Consider the following 20677-nt stretch of genomic DNA (forward strand, 5'->3'; position numbering starts at 1 on the left):
AATATTAGAAATGAATTTTTCATGTATGATTTTAGTTTGTCAGTGAGACAACAAGGCCGAGATGGTAAAAATATTTTTTAAACAAATTAAGAGAGTTAAAAGAATTTCATATTTTTTGCACTTTTTATTTAGATTTTACTTTTCGCCAAATTACTGTTCGAATATTGAAAATGAATTCTAAGGGAAAATTTGTTTTATGCGCTGAACCTGCGCACAACATCGAATCTACATTTGCCACACTCACCTGAAAGCCACATGTGGCCTGGCGTATTCGGATAGCTGGCGCAGCGCCGGCGTATCCGCATATGGCGGTTTGAGTTCGGCCTTCAATTTGGCCTGTTGGGCCGCCTGCTGTGCTGCGACAGCCTGTTGCTGCTGCTGTTGTTGCTGTTGCTGTTGTTGCTAAGCAAAAATTTCGTAAATGAAATTATGTTAGTATGACTGAGAATTTTTTTACTGCTTCAATACTCACCTGACGCCGCTCACGCTCCTTTTCGGCTAGCTTTCTGTCGCGCTCTTCACGCTTTCTCGCGAGTTTCGAGTCTGCCACAGGCTTGAAAATCAAATCCGTACGCGTGCAGGAGTTATAATCACCACGATCGATGTGACGCACAAAGCTATAATATATGCAAGTATAAAAATGCGTGGTCAGATAGGCTAAACAGTGTACTTCGGTCATGACTTACATAGCGGACTGCGAGCGATGGCATTCGGTGTCGTCAGGTTTGGCTTCGGGACTAGGACCACGCGGTATGTTTTGCGTTGGGCTTGGAATTTCTGGCTCTGGATCGGGCTCGATGTCAATCGGTACTGCCGGATATAAGAGATTTGTATATTTAATGAAATGTACTTTAGACTGTTTAGTGACACTTACATGGCTCCGTCGGGTGATGTGGGCCGCCCAGATTAGCCGAGTGTGCGTGCGCTCGCAGTGCATCCATGTGCGACGTTGGCTTCATACCCATTGGTTGACCATCTTGGAATGGCGAGGAGTGCGGCGGTGGTGGATAACCGGCTAAATGCCCTCCTGGATAACCAGCTGGTGGCAGACCAGTAGGCGCCGAATGTGAACTGCCCGGCGGACCGCCACTGCTATTGCTGCCCTGCGATGTCTTTGGTGTTGGGGGTTTGTTCTGTGCCTGTGCCTGTGCCTGCGCCTGCGCTTGCGCTTGTGCCTGTGCTTGAGCTTGAGCCTGAGCTTGTGCTTGTGCTGCCGCCTGTTGTTGTTGATGCTGATGATGTTGTTGCTGTTGTTTTAGTTGGTGAGCAGCTACAGCTTGCTTTTCGGCCGCCGCCGCTGCCGCAGCTGCCATTGCTGGATCGTCGGGACGTGTGGGTGGCGGTCCCGGTAGACCAGGATGATGACCACTTAGCACCGAAGCTGGGTCAAGTGGTCCACCAGGAGGAGGTGGTTTCATGTAGGCTGTGGGGAAACCAGGTCCATATGGTCCGTAGCCATAATTGAAGGGATTGTGATGATGCGGGGAGTAGAACATTGAGGGATGTAAAAGTGGATGGGGATATGGCGATTGACCGGGATGTACGGCTATTTGTGGTATACCAGCGCCTGTCGGAATTAATGGCAATGGCAGTGGCATTTGTGGGTGTCGGATGACAGGCGGTGAAGCGCCAGGCCTTAAATGCGGTGGCGGTGAAGTGCCCAGTACACGTTGATTCGGTTGAGGGCAGTACATTTTGCTCAATGGGCTGGCCATCAACGTGGAAGCGCTGGATACTGGTGGTGGTGTCATGTGCGGTGATTGTTGTCGTAAGAGTGCATGACGATCTCGCTCTGCTACTGCGGCAGCCGCCGCCGATAATGCCGATGACGACGGATGATGGCTGAGTGGACTTTGCGGTACCGGATGTAGCGGACTCTGTCGACTCAAGCTGCTCACACTCGAAGCAGGTGATGTTGAACGATGCGCAGCGTTTGAACCAGGTGCACCGCCATTTCCAGGCAATCCAGCATTACCACTGCCGCCGATGCTTTGCGGTCCACCAATGTTGGAGTTAGGTCCTTGCACGCTCGGGCTAGCGCGACTAAATGCAGATGATGGCACAGTATTCGTGCTTGTTGCAGTGCTGACTGACGTTGTGGTAGAAGACAGACTACCAGAAACGGATGAATGTGGCGGTGCAGACGAGGAATGCGGTGGTGCAATATGTGATGGCGGTGTGCGTCTACTGAGTGGCGACTCTGGCATGCCAGTCAACGATGGTGGTCCAGCCAATAGAGCGATTGGGCCACCACCTCCCGGACCCAATCCAGCCATTGAGTGCGATAACATTGGATGTCCTGGATGGCCAACGCCAGCGACAGCAGCGTGTGCTGGATGACCAGGCGGCAAATGCGCTAGATGTGGATGTATGGGCATAGGATGACCAATGAGACCTGGTGGTGGATTTCCTGGCATACCAGTTAAAGGAGAACTGCGGTGTGCATGCGGTGACTGTTGTGGTGGCATCGATGCTTGCGACGTTGGTGGTTCACGTGGCGGTCCAGTCGGTGTGCCACTATTGATATTCATGCGCTCCTCGTGCAAACTACGCGACTGCGGTTGCTGTGCTGGCGACGGCGTGCGCACTGTGCTCGATTGCAATGGCTGTGGTGGCATTTGATGTGTAGGTGGCGGCGGACCACCTCTCGGATCATGACCTTGTAATGTGAGTGGAATTGGGGTATGCGGATGCATACCAGAGGGCATATCTGGATGCTGACGATGCAACTGTTGCAGGTGGCTGGGCGGGAGGTGCTGGGGATGTAGGCCTGACGATGCTACTGTTGACAATGGCGGAGGTGCGCCAACTGAAGACGGTGGCATCGATGAAGCTACAGACGACTGTGGGTGTGGTCCTTGTAATTGTTGCGAGTTGTTCGGGGATGGCGTAAGATGTGGATGATGCATTGAACTGGGTGGTGGGGGACCGGATGCACCAGGTGGCATACCGGAATTCAACTGGCCATGAGATGGCGGTCCGTGGGGTGATACCAAATTTTGTGGATGCATGCCAGGCGGTAAACCACCACCAGCCGGTGAAGGCAAATGTGGTGATGGATGCGGCGATTGGAATTGCTGTTGCTGTGACGACGGCTGTGAACTACTATTGCTACCCTGGCTGTCCTGACCCGGGGTCGAACGTGATGATGCATCTATTGGGCTTTCCGAAGGCGGGTATTTCATACCACCAGGCTCTTGAGTGCCGTAAGGCGAACCTTTAACCAGATTTTCCGCATACGGTGATGGTTTCATTGGACCACCATCATTTGAGCCTTGAGGCGGTGGCGGATACTTCAAATCTTGTGGTGGTCCATACTTTGCAGACATTGGATCGCCATACTTTAGCATTAGGCTTGACTCGAAAGCAGAACGCGCCAAAGGATGTTGCACCTCATGCTGATAGTGGGGCTTCGGCATCGCAATGCCGGGTGGCGGCGTAGCACCAGGTGGCGCACCGTGCGTAGGTGGTGGCTGCGGATCTTGTGGTGCACCAGGGCCAACGTACTTCAAACCACCTACATCGCCCGGCTGACTGGTCGGAGGCGCATATTTGCTTTCAGCATTTGGCATATTATAAATATTTGAGCCCTTCATCTCAGGCAACTTTAACTGCTCACCTGGAAAACCTTTCGTCGGTTGTTGATGTGCAGATAGATCGCCCGGATACTTGCCCGGTTGTTCCAGGGCAAATTTCATATCATATTTACCCGCTGCTGCAGCAGCTGCTGCCGCCGCCGCCGCGGCTGCTGCTTGCATGTCTTGTACTGTGCCATACTTCATGGCGTGTTCCAGTGGAGGTGGTGGATACTTGATATCCTGCATTGCAAATTTGCCACCTTCATATTTGATGCCAGCAACAGCAGCAGCAGCCGCCGCTGCAGACTCATTGTACTTCATTTCCATATCACCAGGATACTTGTGCGTTGGTGGAGGACCACCTAAGGGCATGCCCGACGGTGGCGGTGCGTTGTTATCATTACTTGGCATCGATTGTGGTGGCGGTGGTCCATACTTGAGTTGCCCATCCAAAATATATCCGGGTGGTGGTTGGACACCGGATGGTGGTAGGTGCATATGCATGTGCGTCGGCTGTGGAGGTACCTCTGGACCACAACCTGAGTCATTGACCGCTGAAGACATTGATGTCGGCGGCATGCCCACATTATTCTTGCATTCCTCGTTTTTAATCTCTACTTTAACTTTTAGATCTTGCGGCTCATTACTGTTCTGATTGCAAGTAGCATCCATGGAATCATCCAAAGGTTCTTTCTTAATGAAAACTGCGGTTTCTTGCATATTCACATTAGCATTGTTTGGTGGCAGTTGTTGTTGCTGCTGTTGTTGTTGCTGCATTGATTCTTGCTTCATATTGGCGATCTTCTTCATCATCTCCTGTTCCTTCGCTATATCGACGGCAACAGAATTACTTTCCGACACATCCATTTTTTCGACAGTGTCTTTTCGTTCCGTTGACAATTCGCCGCGGCCAATCGAAGCATTTAAAGCTTCAACGGTAGCTATGGTCGGCACTTTCATGGGTGTTGGCGGCGCACTGACCACACTCATGTTCTCCTCGTTAACATTGGAGATCGGCTCTTTAGTCGCAACGCTACCGACATCGCTTGTTGGTGGCGCTACAGGCGCTTGTCCGCTAACTGGCGCTTGTATATTTGTTTCTTCATCGTCATTCTTGATCGTCTCTTTGGTGTCTTCAGCAGGCTTTTCTGATTTCTCAATAATATCCGCCTTGGAATCGCCATCTGCAGCACCACTATCTTCTTTGCCGGCGGAGCTATCTTTGCCCTCCTTTAACGACTGTTCTACGGTATCGGTCGTATTTGACTCGGCATCATCCATTACCGAATCAGGTCGACTATCCGAGTTCATGCTCTCTTCCGCCGGACTATCGGGTCGCTTACGCTTACCACTGTCCTTACTAAGACTGCTGCCATCATCGGTGACATCACCGCTGCCGCCGCCACTGCCAGAACCTGCGCTACCATCCACATCGGTACGCTTCTTCTTGTTCGGCGTATCCTGCTTACCGCCCTTACGCTTATTCGCCGCCACCGTCGTTGTCGTATTATTCTCAGCGTTTGCGTTTGCTCCTTTAGTTGGTGTCTTTGGACTATCGGCTGCTGTTACTGTGTCGGGAGTTTCAGTACCACGTTTGGGTCGTTTACCATTCGCTACTTGCTCTTTTGTATTATTATTCTGTTGTTGTTGTTGCTGCTGTTTATTGCGTGTCCTCATTCTAGATGGTGATTCATCCCTTTTGTTTGTCAGACTGGAATCGCTGTCGCACTCGCTGATATCGTCCTCGGTTAGAGAACTATTCTCCTCCTTGGAGACAACGGGCGACGAGCGCGTCGAATCTGCCGCCGCTGACGCCGTCGTCGCCGTTTGTGGTTCCGGTGTATCCTCCTTCTTCGGAGGTGTATTACTAGCGCGTGTGACACGATTGCGACGCAAGGCACTTTGCCGGCGTCGACGATGCGGTCGATTATTATTGGCACCCGGTGTCTTCTTCCACAAATAGTAAAATTCCACCAATTCGGGTGTCTCTTTGTGCGGTAGTAAATCTTTGTGTATGCGAAAGAAATTCTTACCGAATTGCCGTAAGCCCTTAATGAATTTCTTTGTTTCGTCCTCCGTCCACTTTTTATCGATGCCCTTCGAAACGGGACACTTAACGAGTGCTTGTAGTGCTTTGCCTGGATCGTAACCAGAATCGTGTAACTTAAATAGGTGAGAAAGAGAGGAAGAGAGAACATCAAAAAATTAGTTAAAGACAAAATTCACTCTTAACTATAAATATTAATGATTAAAATCGAAAATATGTAAGATAAGGAATAAAAAATATAAACATAAGGGTCGAGAACGCGTTGACGACGACCAAATTGCATGAACTGATGATCAGCACGTCAACAAAATAAAGAAATTGGTGCTTGAGAAACGACAATTAACAGTCAGCGATCTTAATGGCGTCGTTTGAATGTCGGAAGGATCAGTGAAAACCAAAGCAAGATTGGTTTTCTCAATTTTTTCAAAAAATAGTGTCGCATTAACGTCTGAAAAACAATATTTTCTGACTACTAGGATGTCATGACACGTATTATTACTGGCGATGAGTCTTGGATCTATGCTTACGATCCGGAAACAGACGATCAATCGAACGAATAATATAGTAAAGTTTAGCCGAAGCCGAAAAAGCACGTCAAAACAGGTCTAAAATCAAGTTTATGTTATGTTAACGGTTTTGTTCGAATATCGAGGTGTGGTGAACTCCGAATTGCTTCCGATCGGCCAAACTGTCAACAAGGAATACTTATTGAGTGTTAAGCTTCGTTTACGCGAAGCTTTTCGTAAAAAGTGGCCGGAATTATGGGCCAACAACTCTTGGTTTTTGCACTAGTATCCTTACATAGTAGATGTGATGATGAAAAGAGAAGCAAACAATTGATTCAGACATAATCACTTTTCGTCCAGCTTAAAAACTAAAAATGTCAACTCATGCAAAAGCTTTCACAGCATCCGAACGACCAAACGTGCAAAATTATAAATAAAATAACACATCGTAAGCAGCATTTCTCGTATAATTGCTTCAGAATGGTGCAATAATTCAGTTTATTTTCAGCTCTTCAGCGATCAGTGCTTCGTTTACGTTTTGTTTAGACATCACATTTATTATAATTTTTATTTTTATAAATTTGATTAATTTCCTAATTAAAATATTACGAATATATTTATTGATGGCATGCATAACGATCAATTAAATCTAATCTAACTAATAAAACGCGTTCAATTGACTTCGAAAGAAATTGTAGAATGACCAACATATACATATGTATATGTATGGTATATTTGCTGAATAACTCTAGTATATTTGACACCAAACATTCAATGGCAATTAAATGCATTAATGATTGCTTTCGCTATATATTTAAATTTCTGGAGAGCTGTGCATACACTTGTGCACTCATTAATGTAAATGTGCATATGAATAGCCGTACATTAGGGACTTACAAAACGCAAAATATATATTGATACATTTTATGAATTAAGGAAACTTATCACTTTATTAAATTTGAGTTTAATAATTCAGCAGGGACTGTTTTAATTCGACACCAAAAGAAAATTCCGATACAGATATAGGCCAGCGTCTATATAATATTGGAGAATGTTGAAAGTCACCAACTCCGGCAAGGATGGCAGCCAGAACTATATACTCCAAATAAAAAAAGTGGGTCGAGGACATTTTGTTCGGAAGGTTCGGGAAGATGACGTGGGGCATAGAGAGCGTAGACCTACGCCTCAAAAAATGCAACCTGGCCGATAATAACGTAACACGCTGGAGGGACGAGAGGTCAAGAAAAATTTAGTTGAAATCTTAGAGGCCACCTTAAAGCCTTATGAGCCAAAATTTGTGATCTGGAGATTCAACCCAACCTCAAACATTGAAACTTTCAGTTATTATAAGAACACAAACTGGGTTTTGTGCAGAAAGATAGTATGTAATAGGGAACATAATTGACTCAAAATGCCCGGAATTCGCAACTAGACACGCAAAATAATTTTCCATCATGACAACGCCCATGTTGCAAAAGCGGTTAAAAACAGGGACTGAGAAGCTTTGCCTCGCTCGCCTTATAGCCTTGATCCTCCTGAATTCTATTTATTCCGGTCATACAACTGAACCTGGTTCAATTCAGAACAGGATATCGAAAATTGATTTGATTCATTTTTGGCCACCATGTCGGCACAGTTCTTTTGGAATTCGCAAATTACCAAAAAGAAAGGAAAATGTTATGGCTTTAGAAGAGCAATACTTTGAATATTTTTGATTTATGATTTTCTTAAATAAACGTTCATTTAAAAAAAAAATTATATATATATGTACATAGTTATTGGCAGAATATAATATATTGGGGTTTTCAATGGGGCGCTATAAATGTAGGCCAATAGCAGCAAACGACGCCATAATTTTTCCCGTTATTTTGATATTTATCTTCAATAAGGTTTACGTCGTTTGCCATTTCATCATAAAGAGATATACGGTCCAACAACGAGTAGAAGTTATTAAAATTTACTAACGAAATTTGGAGTCAGTGGCCTCAACTTTAAAATCGGTACGTTGAAATTATGGTCGTCATAATCGTCCTGTCAGATCAACTATTGAGCGTCTAATGGAAAAATTTTAATCCACAGGCACAGTACAAAATGTTCCCGTGCCAGTGAAAAAAAAGTGACCGTAGTGTCGAGAATATTGCTGCCACTAGCGCATCAATTGAGGAAGACCGACTGATTTGGGTCTGACACATCGTTCTCAAGCGTTGGGCATCTCTGTGACGTCTTTGTGGCGAATTTTGCGAAAAGATCGTGATCTACATCCTTATAAGATCAAATTGATGCAAGAAATGAAGCCACTTGACCACTAGAACCGTCGTATGTTCATGAATTGGGCTGAGCAAAAACTTAAAAATGATCCGGATTTTCATCGAAAAATCATCTTCAGCGATGAGAACTGAGGGTCTAGTTCACGTTTATACAGACAGACGGGCAAGGCTAAACCGATCCAGCTCGTCACGCTGATCTTTTAGGTATGTATTTTATAGGATCTCCGACGACGTTTCTTTCGAGGTGTTACAAACTTCATGGCTAACTTATATACCCAGTTCAGGGAATAAAAAATTTAAAAAACACTGGTTTTAAGGACAAAAGAATTCATTCACCACTATTAAGTGTTGTAAACTGAAAGTTAACTCTGAGCAAACGGTATGGTATTTCCAAAGCCATATTACAAGTCCATATAAAATATTAAATGATTGCTCTACAAAAGTACCGCAAAGGATCATAAATTTCAAAAGTAATAAAAAATTTATAAACTATCCACGCGAAACTCTTCAATAGTAATTGTTAAAGAAATTTTATTATTTTAGTTTATAACTCATTAATATTAACGTCGTAAAAGTTTATTAACCTAAATGATTTCGGCAAATATTTAATGCAAAAAAGTCACATTTTTAACAGTTACACGCGTTTAAAATGAATTTCTTTTCGACGGAAGTGGTGTTAACAACAGTTATATAGGAAATATTAGCACTCTATAATGTGTGAACAATGCACAACCACACCAACAAACACATGTAAACGGCAGCCTTTTCACAGGTTTGCTAGTAAATAAACAAGCGATATTGAGGGTATATATATAAATATAAGTATACATACATATATGTATATGTAAATATGATATAAGTAAAACAACCATAAAAGCTCATATAATGGAAAGTGTGCCTGGGTGTGGTACTTACAATATCCAATGCGTTAATTGTTGTATCGTCACGACTAGCAGCCAAACAACCGTCTTCTAAACCTCCATCACACATTCCTGAAAGGCAAGGCGTATAATAATTGTTGAAAAGTTTTTCTTTAGTGAAATCTATAAATAATTGTTATTATTTGCACACACAGTTTATTACCTTGAAATGCAGCCATAGAACGCGCCGCACGCAAAAACATTAACAAATCGCCATCGGCCACAATGCCAGGACTCCATCTTGATTCTTCTAATTCACGTTCGTCGCTCTCTTTGTCAACGGGGAAGCTTGAAATTGGATTATAATCGGGCAATTTTGCCTTTTGTGTCCATAAAACAATTACGCAATTAGTAAAACTTATATGCATTGTTAAGTGTTAATTAATATTTGTTTTTGTATTTTTTTTTTTTTTTTCATTTACTTTTTACGCTTTCCTAAGTGATTTGCCTTAGATTAGCATTTAGTTAAAATATATTTTTTTGATATTATATACATTATTATTACTTCATTAATAGTAATTTATTTGCTTTTGTTATAAATTCAATATTTTATTATATAATTATCTCGTTTACACAACAGCAACAACAACGAAAAAGTCTACTATCATTAAGTTACACTCTGCTTCTATATATCATATATTTACGCTTATGTACATACATACATACACTTACATATGTGTATATTGATAAATATGTATTTGTAATGAGTGATTAATGTTTGGATGGGAGGACGACTGGGGTCGGTTGATTCGGGTTGAGTATTATTGGAACCCATTTGCTTTGTTGGCAGGCGGAAAGCCGCAACTTATTTTGCGAACGGGTTAAGCAACTTTATTAATGTACTAATTGTCAATTATCGTGAGCCAATTACAGGGGAAAATAATACTATGCGTACACATACATACATACATATGCAGATATATAGCATGTGCGATGATATCAATGATGAGAGAATGAATGAATGAATGAAATATTTAACCAAAGTTAAAAAAACTAAAACGGCATCTAAATTACGCTCAAAATAATAGTTAAACAAAACATAATATAAATATAAAAGAATAATAGAATAATAGACAGCAAAAAATAAAATTCAAAATAAAAAAAAATTAAATAAAAATAAAAATTGAAAAGATATTTTAAAAAAGGTAAAAGAAAATTAAAAAAATAAAAGAAATACAACAATAAAAAAAATTAAAAAAAAATAAAAAATAAATAAAATAAAAAAAATTAAATAAAAAAATAAAATAAAATAAAAATAAAATTAAAAAAAATTAAAAAAATAAAAATAAAAAAAAAAAAAAAAAAAATTAAAAAAAAAAAAAAAAAAAAAAAATTAAGAAACAAAAAAAAATTAAATTAAAAAACAAAACAAATTAAAATAATTAATATAAAAAACTTAAAAAAGAAATAAAAAAATCATAAATTACAAATAGATTCAGTAGCTAAAAAATCTATCATGGAGAAATGGAAAAAATATTATGAAAATACTATTATTGGAACAATAAAATTTACATAAAAAAAACACAAAAAAATTCAATTTAAAAAATAATAAACAAAAAATTAATTTTTAAAAGGCAAATAAAAGTTTAAAAAATATTTAAAAAAGGAATAAAAAAAATAAAATAAAAACCCAATAAAAAAGATAAAAAAAAATAAAAAATAAAAATAAACCAAATAAAACAAAGATAAAAAATACAATTACAAATATCTAAAAAATCTTTCATAGAGAAATAAGAAAAATATTATAAAAATACTAATATTGGAACAATGAAATTTATAAAAAAAAACACAAATATAAAAAAAATCAAAAAATTAAATTTTAAAAAGCAAATAAAAGTTTAAAAAATATTTAAAAATAAAATAAAAAATCAATAAAAACCAATAAAAAAATAAAAAAAATTAAAAAATTAAAAAAAAAAAATAAAAAACAAAAAAAAAATAAAAAAAAATAAAACAAAGATAAAAAAAATACAACAATTACAAATATCTAAAAAATCTTTCATAGAGAAATAAAAAAAATATTATAGAAATAATATTATTAGAATAATAAAAGTTATAAAAATTGCAAAAGTTGCATTTAGCATAACAAAAAAGACAAGAAATTATGAAGTATACAAATGAAATACTAAAAGTATAAATATTTAAAACTTTCAGCTCAGCAAGTAAATATCTACAGTATATAGTGACAACGTGCTGCTACTGGCGAGAGAAGAGTACATAAAATTATAATTAAAATTTAATAATTAATTACTTCTACTTTAATTAACATTTATGTATATTAAGCAATACGTATGATAGTTTTGCGACAAAAACGCGAGTTCAACTGGGGTTAACCTAAACCTAACCTAAACTTAACCTACACCTAACCTAAAGTAGGACAACAGCGTTGTTAACTCAACTGTTGTTCGAGTCACCATTAGGGATGAAAATTCTTATTTGAGATTCAATTACTTTTCCATTAAGTTTGCAATTTCTGATTAATTTATTTCTTGTCTTTTTTTATACAATTTTCGAAAACTCTTGATGATCTAAAAGTTAATAAAAATGTGCCTTGACAAAATGGTGGCTTTGCTGAGAGTTCTCTGCTGTTTTTTGTCTCGATGGCCCTAAGCAGATCACATGCAATTTTGACTCTGAAACATAACACATGTTTTTTCAGTTTTATATACAAATGTTCGAGAAAGTTATGTTTCCGGCAGATCGATAGGAGTCGTTTTCACGAAAAAGTGGTTTAACTTTTTTGGCCGCGCAGCATATATGGACGGTCGCAATGGTAATCTAGACACTTTAAAACTTTCGCATCTTACAAGTAATGTTGTACACTCTGTATGAGATCCTTAGGCAGTAATAAGTGAAAATTAATTTTGCAACATTCTAGAATATTCCAGTTCTTTTAGTTAAAATAAATAAGGTAGCATACTTTTAGGAACAAATTAAATAATTTAAAGTGTAAACGGCTTGTGTAAGAACTGAAGCTGCTCGACATTGCTTCGCTCTATGTGCTCGTGAAAAGTTCGAAGAAGATCGGAAGTTTTCGACCCAAATTTTGTTCAGTGATAAGGCCCATTTTTGGCAAGCAAAATTGCCGCATTTGGGACAAAACGCAACCTAAAGAGATACAATAGCTGCCACTTCACCCGGAAAAGAAAACCGTTTGGTGTGGATTGTGAGAGCCAGTGCAATCATCGGTTCATATTTCTTCAAAAATTATGCCGGTGAGAACGAAACCGTCAAAGGCGTAAGTTATCGCGCCATGATAACCGACTATTTAATGCCTGAAAATAAAGCTCGTGATCTCGGCGATATGCGGACAATCCCACTTCGATTCAGACCTTGCAGCTAGTGTCGCCAGTTACCAGTCGAAATGCTAGAACAAGTCTTCGAAAATTGGACTCAACGGATGGACCATCTGAGACGTAGCCGCGGTCAATATTTGAAAGAGATAATCTTCGAAAATTAAAAACGAAGCGTGTTATTTCGAATGATAGTAAACATTCACCATTAAATTTGATGTTTCTGTCTTTTGGTTTAAGTAGGAAAATCCGAAATGGATCACCATTTATTTACGGAAGACTATTAATATTTGGCTTAGTGGATCAAAATACCTTCTTCCTAGATAACTTTTCTATCTTACTGCGTGCATTATGACAAGAAGAAATTATTGTACATAGGTGAATGATATTCTCAACTTTTGAATCGAACTCTTCAATATAGGTTTTCAACAAATACAACTACATTTGGTGTAAAAAAGATTGATAGTAATATATGTACTACATACATATGTAAATAGAAATTCCCATTTTAATCTGCCCATGTAAATATGCATGACAGCACAGCGCTCGAATCTATTTAAATCAAAAATTTAATAATCTCATCAATTAGTTTATTTAGCCGCTTGGCTAATGCAATAAACTCCTTTGTAAATACAACTAAGTGACATGGCGTCAAAACCAGCAAAATACCGACAATTAAGTTTCAATTAACCCATATTTGTCGTGAGGCTAAGTATTCACGTATGCTATTAATTACAAATGTATTTATTTAAATATCTAAAACCGCCTCTAAATGCGATTATACGCTTAGCGCTAATTACACCGGCATAATAAAGTGAAAATACTGCCAAACCAACACACACACACACAGACGCGCACATATAGAAATAAGCTCAGCATAAGTTAATTATAACAATGTACAAAAAAACAACTAAACAAAAACAAAAATGTATGAAATTAAAACCACAAAGCAATAAAATACAACTACAAAAGACTAAAGCTCGACACACAACAAAATATGTACAACAAAAACACACCCACACACACACGGACGTAAATAAATAATAACTTGTCAGCCGTGTCAGCAGCGAGCAAATTAAAATGTGAAAATCTGTATTAACGTAACTACAACTCAACGCTAAGTAGCAACAACAACACAAACATGTGTACCATATATACAAAACGAAAGCTTTTACTCTTACTCGTACAAAAAAAATATAAAAAATAATATTATGATGACTAGTGCATGAACTTTATGATACGATTATGATGATTACGTTAAGACTTGGAAACGATTTGATTTCGTTTTGGTTTTTCGATTTGGTTTGATGCAAATTTTGAATTTGAAAAATTAGACTTGTTACCGTGAGATTTTCGTGAGTTATGTACGTACATAGACATCGTTTACCTGGTGGCCGGGACCCACTCGAATTTCTCCCTGAGTGGAGGCCGCCATTACCCTTTAAAGACACGCTTCCGGTCCAGTGTTAAGCTTTTTATTGCCCTCTATGATGATATAATATTTAAACTGTAAGAGAAAAAAACAACAACAAAGGATGCATTAGTCACACAATAAAGATTATTTTATGGTTTTCAATAATTCAAAGTATAGTTACACGATAATAATAATGGAAGTACGATAGCGCTATGGGGTGGTTTAAATTGAATTGGAAATTCATAAGCATCAGAAAATAGGGAAAACGACAAAGGTAATTGATAGAACCGCGTTGATGCTGATGGCGATAATGATATTTAAGGGTAAATGTGCCCAAAGCACGTACGCACTTAAGTACACTGGCGGGAAAAAAATTAAAACGATTCCCGAAATATTCTTTAAATTACTTTTATTCTTTGTTTAAGAAATAATAATTCTAATGAGCGGAAAAAATTGCATTTTCGATTTTTTTTAAATTTATTTAACCTATTTAGTGTCGGACAAAATAGAGGTGCCGAATTTCACAAGGGTTCGGAAAAATGCTTGTAAAAACCAAACGAGAAACAATATTTAAATGATTCAAAAGCTGCGTATTGTGGATGAAATATGCAACTAAATAATGACACTAGTTTTTTCGAACTCATTTGAAAATTATAGAAAAAACAAAGGTATAAACGAGTAGTAAACCGCTATAAGACGCGAGCCGCTTTATCGGCTCTAGAACTTTTCGCAAGTACAACTGGAGCCGATATATAGACTTCCGACACTAAAAGGGTTAATTAAATTTGCAAAATTTTTTACAACTTTTTTGGGTTTATGAAATAGAAATTTTAATGAGTGGAAAAATAAGATGCATGTTCGAAAATTTGGAAAAATTTAGTTCGAAAATTTGGAACATTTTTTCCAAATGTTTTTTATTTTATTATTTAAGGAATACGAATTTTAATGAGGGGAAAATAACCTGCATTTTCGAAAATTTGGAATTTTTTTCCAAATATTTTTTTTTATTATCTAAAACATAAGAATTTTAATGAAAGGAAAAATAATATGCATGTTCGAAAATTTTGAAAAATGTTTAAAATAACTTTTTCTTTTGAATTTTAATGGAATGTTCGAAAATTTTGAAATTTTTTTTCAAATAATTTGTTTTATTATTTAAGAAATAGGATTTTTAACGAGAGCAAAAATATTATGCATGTTCGAAAATTTTATTCAAATAATTTTTTATTATTATTTAAAAATGTAAGAATTTGAATGAATGGAAAAATGTATGCATTTTTGAAAAAAATTTATTACTAACTTTTTCATGAATTTCATATGATTACAAGAATAAAATAAATGTTCGAAAATTAAAAAAAAATTCAAATAATAATGTTCGAAAATTTAAAAAAAAAATTTCAAGTAATAATTTTCGAAATTTAAAAAAACATTTTAAAATAAGTTTTTTACGACTTTATAATACTATTTATGATAAAGAACTTTATTCATTTTTAAAATTTATTTTATTTATTTATTATTTAAAATTTAAGTCAAATTTTAAAAATACTCCACTAACATAAAAATCGAACCTCGAAAGGATAGTGAACAAAAAAATCCTAAAATCTAATACTATCTACAAATATGTTTAAAATAGTTCAAATGTTCTATACAAGTATTAAATATTTTATTATTTATTTTTAGTCATTTCGCTTTGATTCGTTTCTAAAATTCTACGAGTTTCAATTGCTTTAGTTGTAAAGCGTTTAATATCTATGCAAGAAGATCTAAAAAGAATATTACGAGTATGTCTACATTATTTTCACTGAGTAGCCTAATACTCATTTCCATTATCAAAATATTGCCAAAAATTTTGGAAAAAACACGTCAATCAATTTTAAAATACTTCTTAAATATTTGGAAAAAAACATTCCTAATCCCACTGTATACAGCGTGGCATGTGAATACACTTCTCCGTAGTTATTGCCTAGCTAAAGCCTCAATTCAGTCAAATGTAAAGCAAGTGAAGTAGCAGATATAATTACAGTAAGTACAATGCAGCAGAAGAGGGGTCCATCTAGTACAATGAACATCAATGCAAAGGTTGTACAATTAAATTCGCTGCAATTGACAGGAAAATCACAAACATGTCCCTCCTGGGGCGCACAACAATAGGTATACTACAAATGCAAGATGACCGTGTAGGAAAACTTTTCATTGAACCAAAGCAGAATATGTTTACTTTGAAAGTAAAACATTTCAAATAAAAGCAAAATGATTTTGGTTCAGTTTTAATTCTTTGATTTTTAACAAATTTTAATATTATTTCATTTATTTTATTATTTTCGCACACCTGGCAAATACGATATACCCTATATTTGCCACGAACTATTTTTCAGATTTTGAGATGTCAGTCTGAAATTTTGCAAACGAGCTTTTTTACCCAAGAATCTGCTCATTTGTCGGAATCGTCGGTATCGGACCACTATAGTATGTAGTTGCCATGCAAAACTAACCGTTCCAAATCAAGTTCTTGGCTGGAAAACTTTTCATTTAACGAGTAGTCTTCACGAAATTCGGCAAAGATTATTTTACAAGGCAGGGATACAATATCCTAATATACTGTTCAGATCGGAGTGGTATAACATATAGTTGCCATAGAAACTGAAGGACCAAAAACAGGCCTTTGTATGGAAAACTTTCTTATTTGTCAAGATATCTACACGAAACTCGGCATAGATTTTTGTAAGAGTCAAGAGTACAATCGCCAATAAATAGTACAGATCGGAGTACTATAAAATGTAGCTGTCATACAAAATCAGGTAAAAATTTTGGAATTTTGACTTCAAATCGTAACTTTAGAAAGTATTCCTGCCTCTTTCGCCTGAAAATGTATGAAATCATTCAGACAAAATTAAGTGACTATCAAAAATATAAGCAACAATGCTTCCTATAAGGCATCCACATACATATGTACATATCAAACACAACCATAAAGACCGAAGTGCCGCATTGAGTGCACGAAATATGAGACGAATCGGAAAACGAAGCAAGGAAATTAAGAATAACCAACAAAAAAAGAACTTGAAATTTTTAAAAGAAAAACCACCACAGGACGAACACATCAGAAAATTGGCGGCGATACCATGAAATGCAACAACAAAATACCACAGCAGACATAACAGAGGGCTGCACAACGAGATACTCAAATATGTACATACATATGTATGCATGTGTAGGTATACATGGCATACATGTAAGGCGATATGTATGCATAGGCGGGCAGATATGAATGCACAATGAGGCGTAAATGGTTTATTTGTAATCAAATTAACACAACACGCATACTTAAAAGCGCGGAACCTTTATGCGAATACAGCTGCGCACACACAAGCATGCATACATTGAGACATACACACACACACACGACGCTCAGTTCGGGCACATCCTTGGTGGGCACCTTTCTTACCTTCGTTTTCGGTGCGGCATTGAGCAGCTGTAAAATGATTTTCCACTTTGCCGATTTATGTGCAAGTGTTGCTGTAATGAAAGCTATTGACTGGTTGCCTAAAAGGTCCATCAGCACCAGCAACAACAACAACAGCAGTTGTTAAAGAGGATTCCGAAATCAAGGATAATAGCAAAAATAACAGCAGTAATAAAGCGTCAAATCCACTTACTGCAACAACAAATGGAATGACACTCGCATGGAGTGAAGGAACGCAACGCCAGCAACAACATTAACAACAAGAACATCAAAGACTGACGTACGTATAAACAGCAGTAAACACATTTTGGCAATAAATCAACTTCAATAAATCAATAACGAAACACTCAATTACAATTTCAATTGCCCAATGACGATGTCGACAGCGATAATGTTCATTGGTGTTGATGGTGGCGGCAGCGGTGGAGGTGAGCCGATGGAGCGGTGATGAGTGTAGATGGCAATCGTGATTGGTGAATGGTGTGGTGTGTTGTGGTGTTGCTGGTGTCGTTTGACGCCTTGTAAAGTGTTTGGTTGCTGATTGACGCCGCTCTACTCGCCGTTGTTGCTGTAATATGACATGTTGTCGTCGTTGTTGTAGTTTTGCTACCGATAGGTTATTTATCACAGCACGTTCCTATGTAGATTTTGTTGTTTTTGTTGCTTTCGCTTTTATTCCTAGCGTACACAGCAATGCAACGCTATAAACGTGCAGCGCACCACCAACCACACAACACCACACCACAGCACACCGCATCACATCACATCACAAAATCCGCACTCAATTGCTACTCGCATTTTGCATTTAAAGTACACACAAATTATCGCAATTAAATGCAATTAATTAAAAATACACTCAAACAAGCTCGAGCTAACGGCCGCCCAGCGCCAAGCACAACACACACAGCACTCAAGCAACGGCGACAACACCACAAACATAATCAGCAAACAGTGAACGTAGCGCAGAGACAAAAACCGCCAAACGGCAGCCGACAGCCGACAGCGAAGTGCACAAATTACAAAAACAAAACAAACACAAATTATTATGAATAAATAACATGAGCAATTCCAACGGCCAAACCGACCAACCAACCAGGCAACCCAACGAACGATCCAGCTAGCCAGCCAAGCCAAAGCGACAGCCAGCCAGCCACTGTCAGTCAGTTAGTCAGACAGCTGGTCAACGCGCCAATCGGTCAGCCCACCGCATAACCAAGGTAAGCTAAGGCAGGCAAGGCAAGGCAACGGGGCGTACGCGGGCACAAAGTATGGTGACGAGCACGACGATGGCGTGTGGTGGTGGTGTGTCGGGGTGACGTAGCACGGCATGGGTGCATATAATAATATTGTAAATCATCATAAAGCTGCAACCGCACAACCGAAAGTGACAACAACAACAACTACAATGATATACACAGCAACATTAGCATGTAGATATTTAAATAAATAAAAGAGATATTAAAAAAAAATTAACTGCCGCACAGCACAGTGGGACGCTTGTTGGATAAATGTGATAAACAAATTTTTAGAACATGGCTTAACTTGTGTAGTACAGTAGTCGGTATTCAATAGCGCACAATTGATCAGAGTTTTTTCATCTTCAACAATCATTCTACAGGTGAAATGTTTTCTGAAGGCGACAGAAAGGATCGAGTAAAGTACAGAAGTAGTGGTCGGTAGTGGTCAATGCTTTTAGTCCAGTACCGAACCAAGAATTGCTAGAGTAGGAGTTTAAGGGTCATGTAACTGGTGGGATCGAAAAAGCAAGGACTAATTTTTCCATTTCAGCTTAACCAGACCGTATGGAACTTTACACAAGGGCAATTGGCAGCCGATTGATAATTTGCTGTACAGAGTCCTGGTCTTATGTTGCCAGAAGAAAAGCGAGTTTGCAAAATGTCTCTAAATAGATTGAAATGTGACCGAGTAGAGTAAACTTGATAAAACTATGGAAGAATAAGACCTTGCACTTTCAATGTGGATAATGAAATATTTCACTCTTTACCTCGATTTGTGATCGTTTAATATTTCAGTACACCAAGTTCCATAAATTCGACCGCTAACGTATCTATAAGAGAACTGTGGAACGAAGATTCTTGACATGCTGCAAGCAAGTTATGAAATATTTTACTCTGTACGTCGTATCTATAGAGGAATTGTGGGACGGTATTCCCCGGTATTCACTTTGCGCGGTGGCGAAAAAGCAGAGAACCTACTTTGCTTTTAACGATGGAATATATGTTGCGTTGCCAAACTATGATGAGATTCGATGGATACTGGCCGAGCTATTCAAATACGGGCGCTAAGATCTGACAAGGTACATGCTTCAAACATCTTTTCAAAATATGGTCGGATGAAAGCATGCCCGTTGATTGGAATCTACGTGTGCTCTGCCCAATCCACAAAAAGGAGGACTCCACAGTCTGTGCCAAGCCTTCTTAATATTGCATATAAGGTCTAATGGAGCGTAGTATGTGACAGACTGAAACCCACCGTCAACTAACTAAGCGGACCTTATCGATAGCTTTAGATCTGGAAAACCTACAATCTACTATCGACCAGATTTTCACCATGCGCCAAATCTTGGAAAAGACCATGAAAAGAAGATCCACACATACCAACTCTTCGTCGATTTTAAAGCCGCTTTCGACAACAGATGGAAGAAAACACTCCAGATTTGAAGATTTTTGATTTAGTACCCGCCGGTGGAAGCAAAGGAAGAGAAGACCTTGAATTAGTTGAAAAAGGTATCTCGAATTTGCGCCAAATAGCGAAAAGCAGAAACGACTTGTGTGCTGTAACCAGTATCTACGGCAGTGAAGAAGAAGAATATATCATAAGAACCAAAATTTTAACTAATTTTGGTCATATTAGCTTATGTTAAGGGCGCTTACACTATGAGACCACTTAATATGAACTGTCATCCCAGAAAATGATAATTATATAACTAAGAACTTGTTTGCAGGAATAGATCCAGGATTGCAGGTAATTATTGTATAAAATAAATGGAATTTTATCCACCGTAATCACTACTATGGACGATCCGAAAATACGTATATTAGCGTACTGGATTACCCGACTGCCGCTCCAGCGTTTGCGCGTAATAAAAACGAAACATCAAACAGTTTATTAGTCATAAATCTACACCCATAATACACAGTGCAAATTTAATAAAGGTAGCACAGATAG

The 20677-nt window shown here is 38.2% G+C and overlaps 1 protein-coding gene across 3 annotated transcripts in view; it reads right to left on the reverse strand.

Moving 5' to 3' along the window:
• Window positions 1–376: 376 nt before the first annotated feature.
• The window catches only part of LOC105225045 (uncharacterized), a gene marked incomplete at its 3' end in the record, with an annotated part of 42188 nt that continues 21887 nt past the window's right edge, over window positions 377–20677 (reverse strand). The window contains 8 exon segments of one of the 3 annotated variants that reach the window (XM_049461790.1): window positions 377–402; window positions 473–617; window positions 687–810; window positions 875–5741; window positions 9314–9390; window positions 9482–9638; window positions 13984–14118; window positions 17471–19210. In XM_049461790.1, the coding sequence (XP_049317747.1) occupies window positions 377–402; window positions 473–617; window positions 687–810; window positions 875–5741; window positions 9314–9390; window positions 9482–9638; window positions 13984–14046 (5459 nt within the window). 3 annotated transcript variants of the gene reach the window in all.

The sequence above is a fragment of the Bactrocera dorsalis genome, unplaced genomic scaffold (genome assembly GCF_023373825.1).
Source record: "Bactrocera dorsalis isolate Fly_Bdor unplaced genomic scaffold, ASM2337382v1 BdCtg126, whole genome shotgun sequence".
In the NCBI taxonomy this organism is placed as follows: domain Eukaryota; kingdom Metazoa; phylum Arthropoda; class Insecta; order Diptera; family Tephritidae; genus Bactrocera; species Bactrocera dorsalis.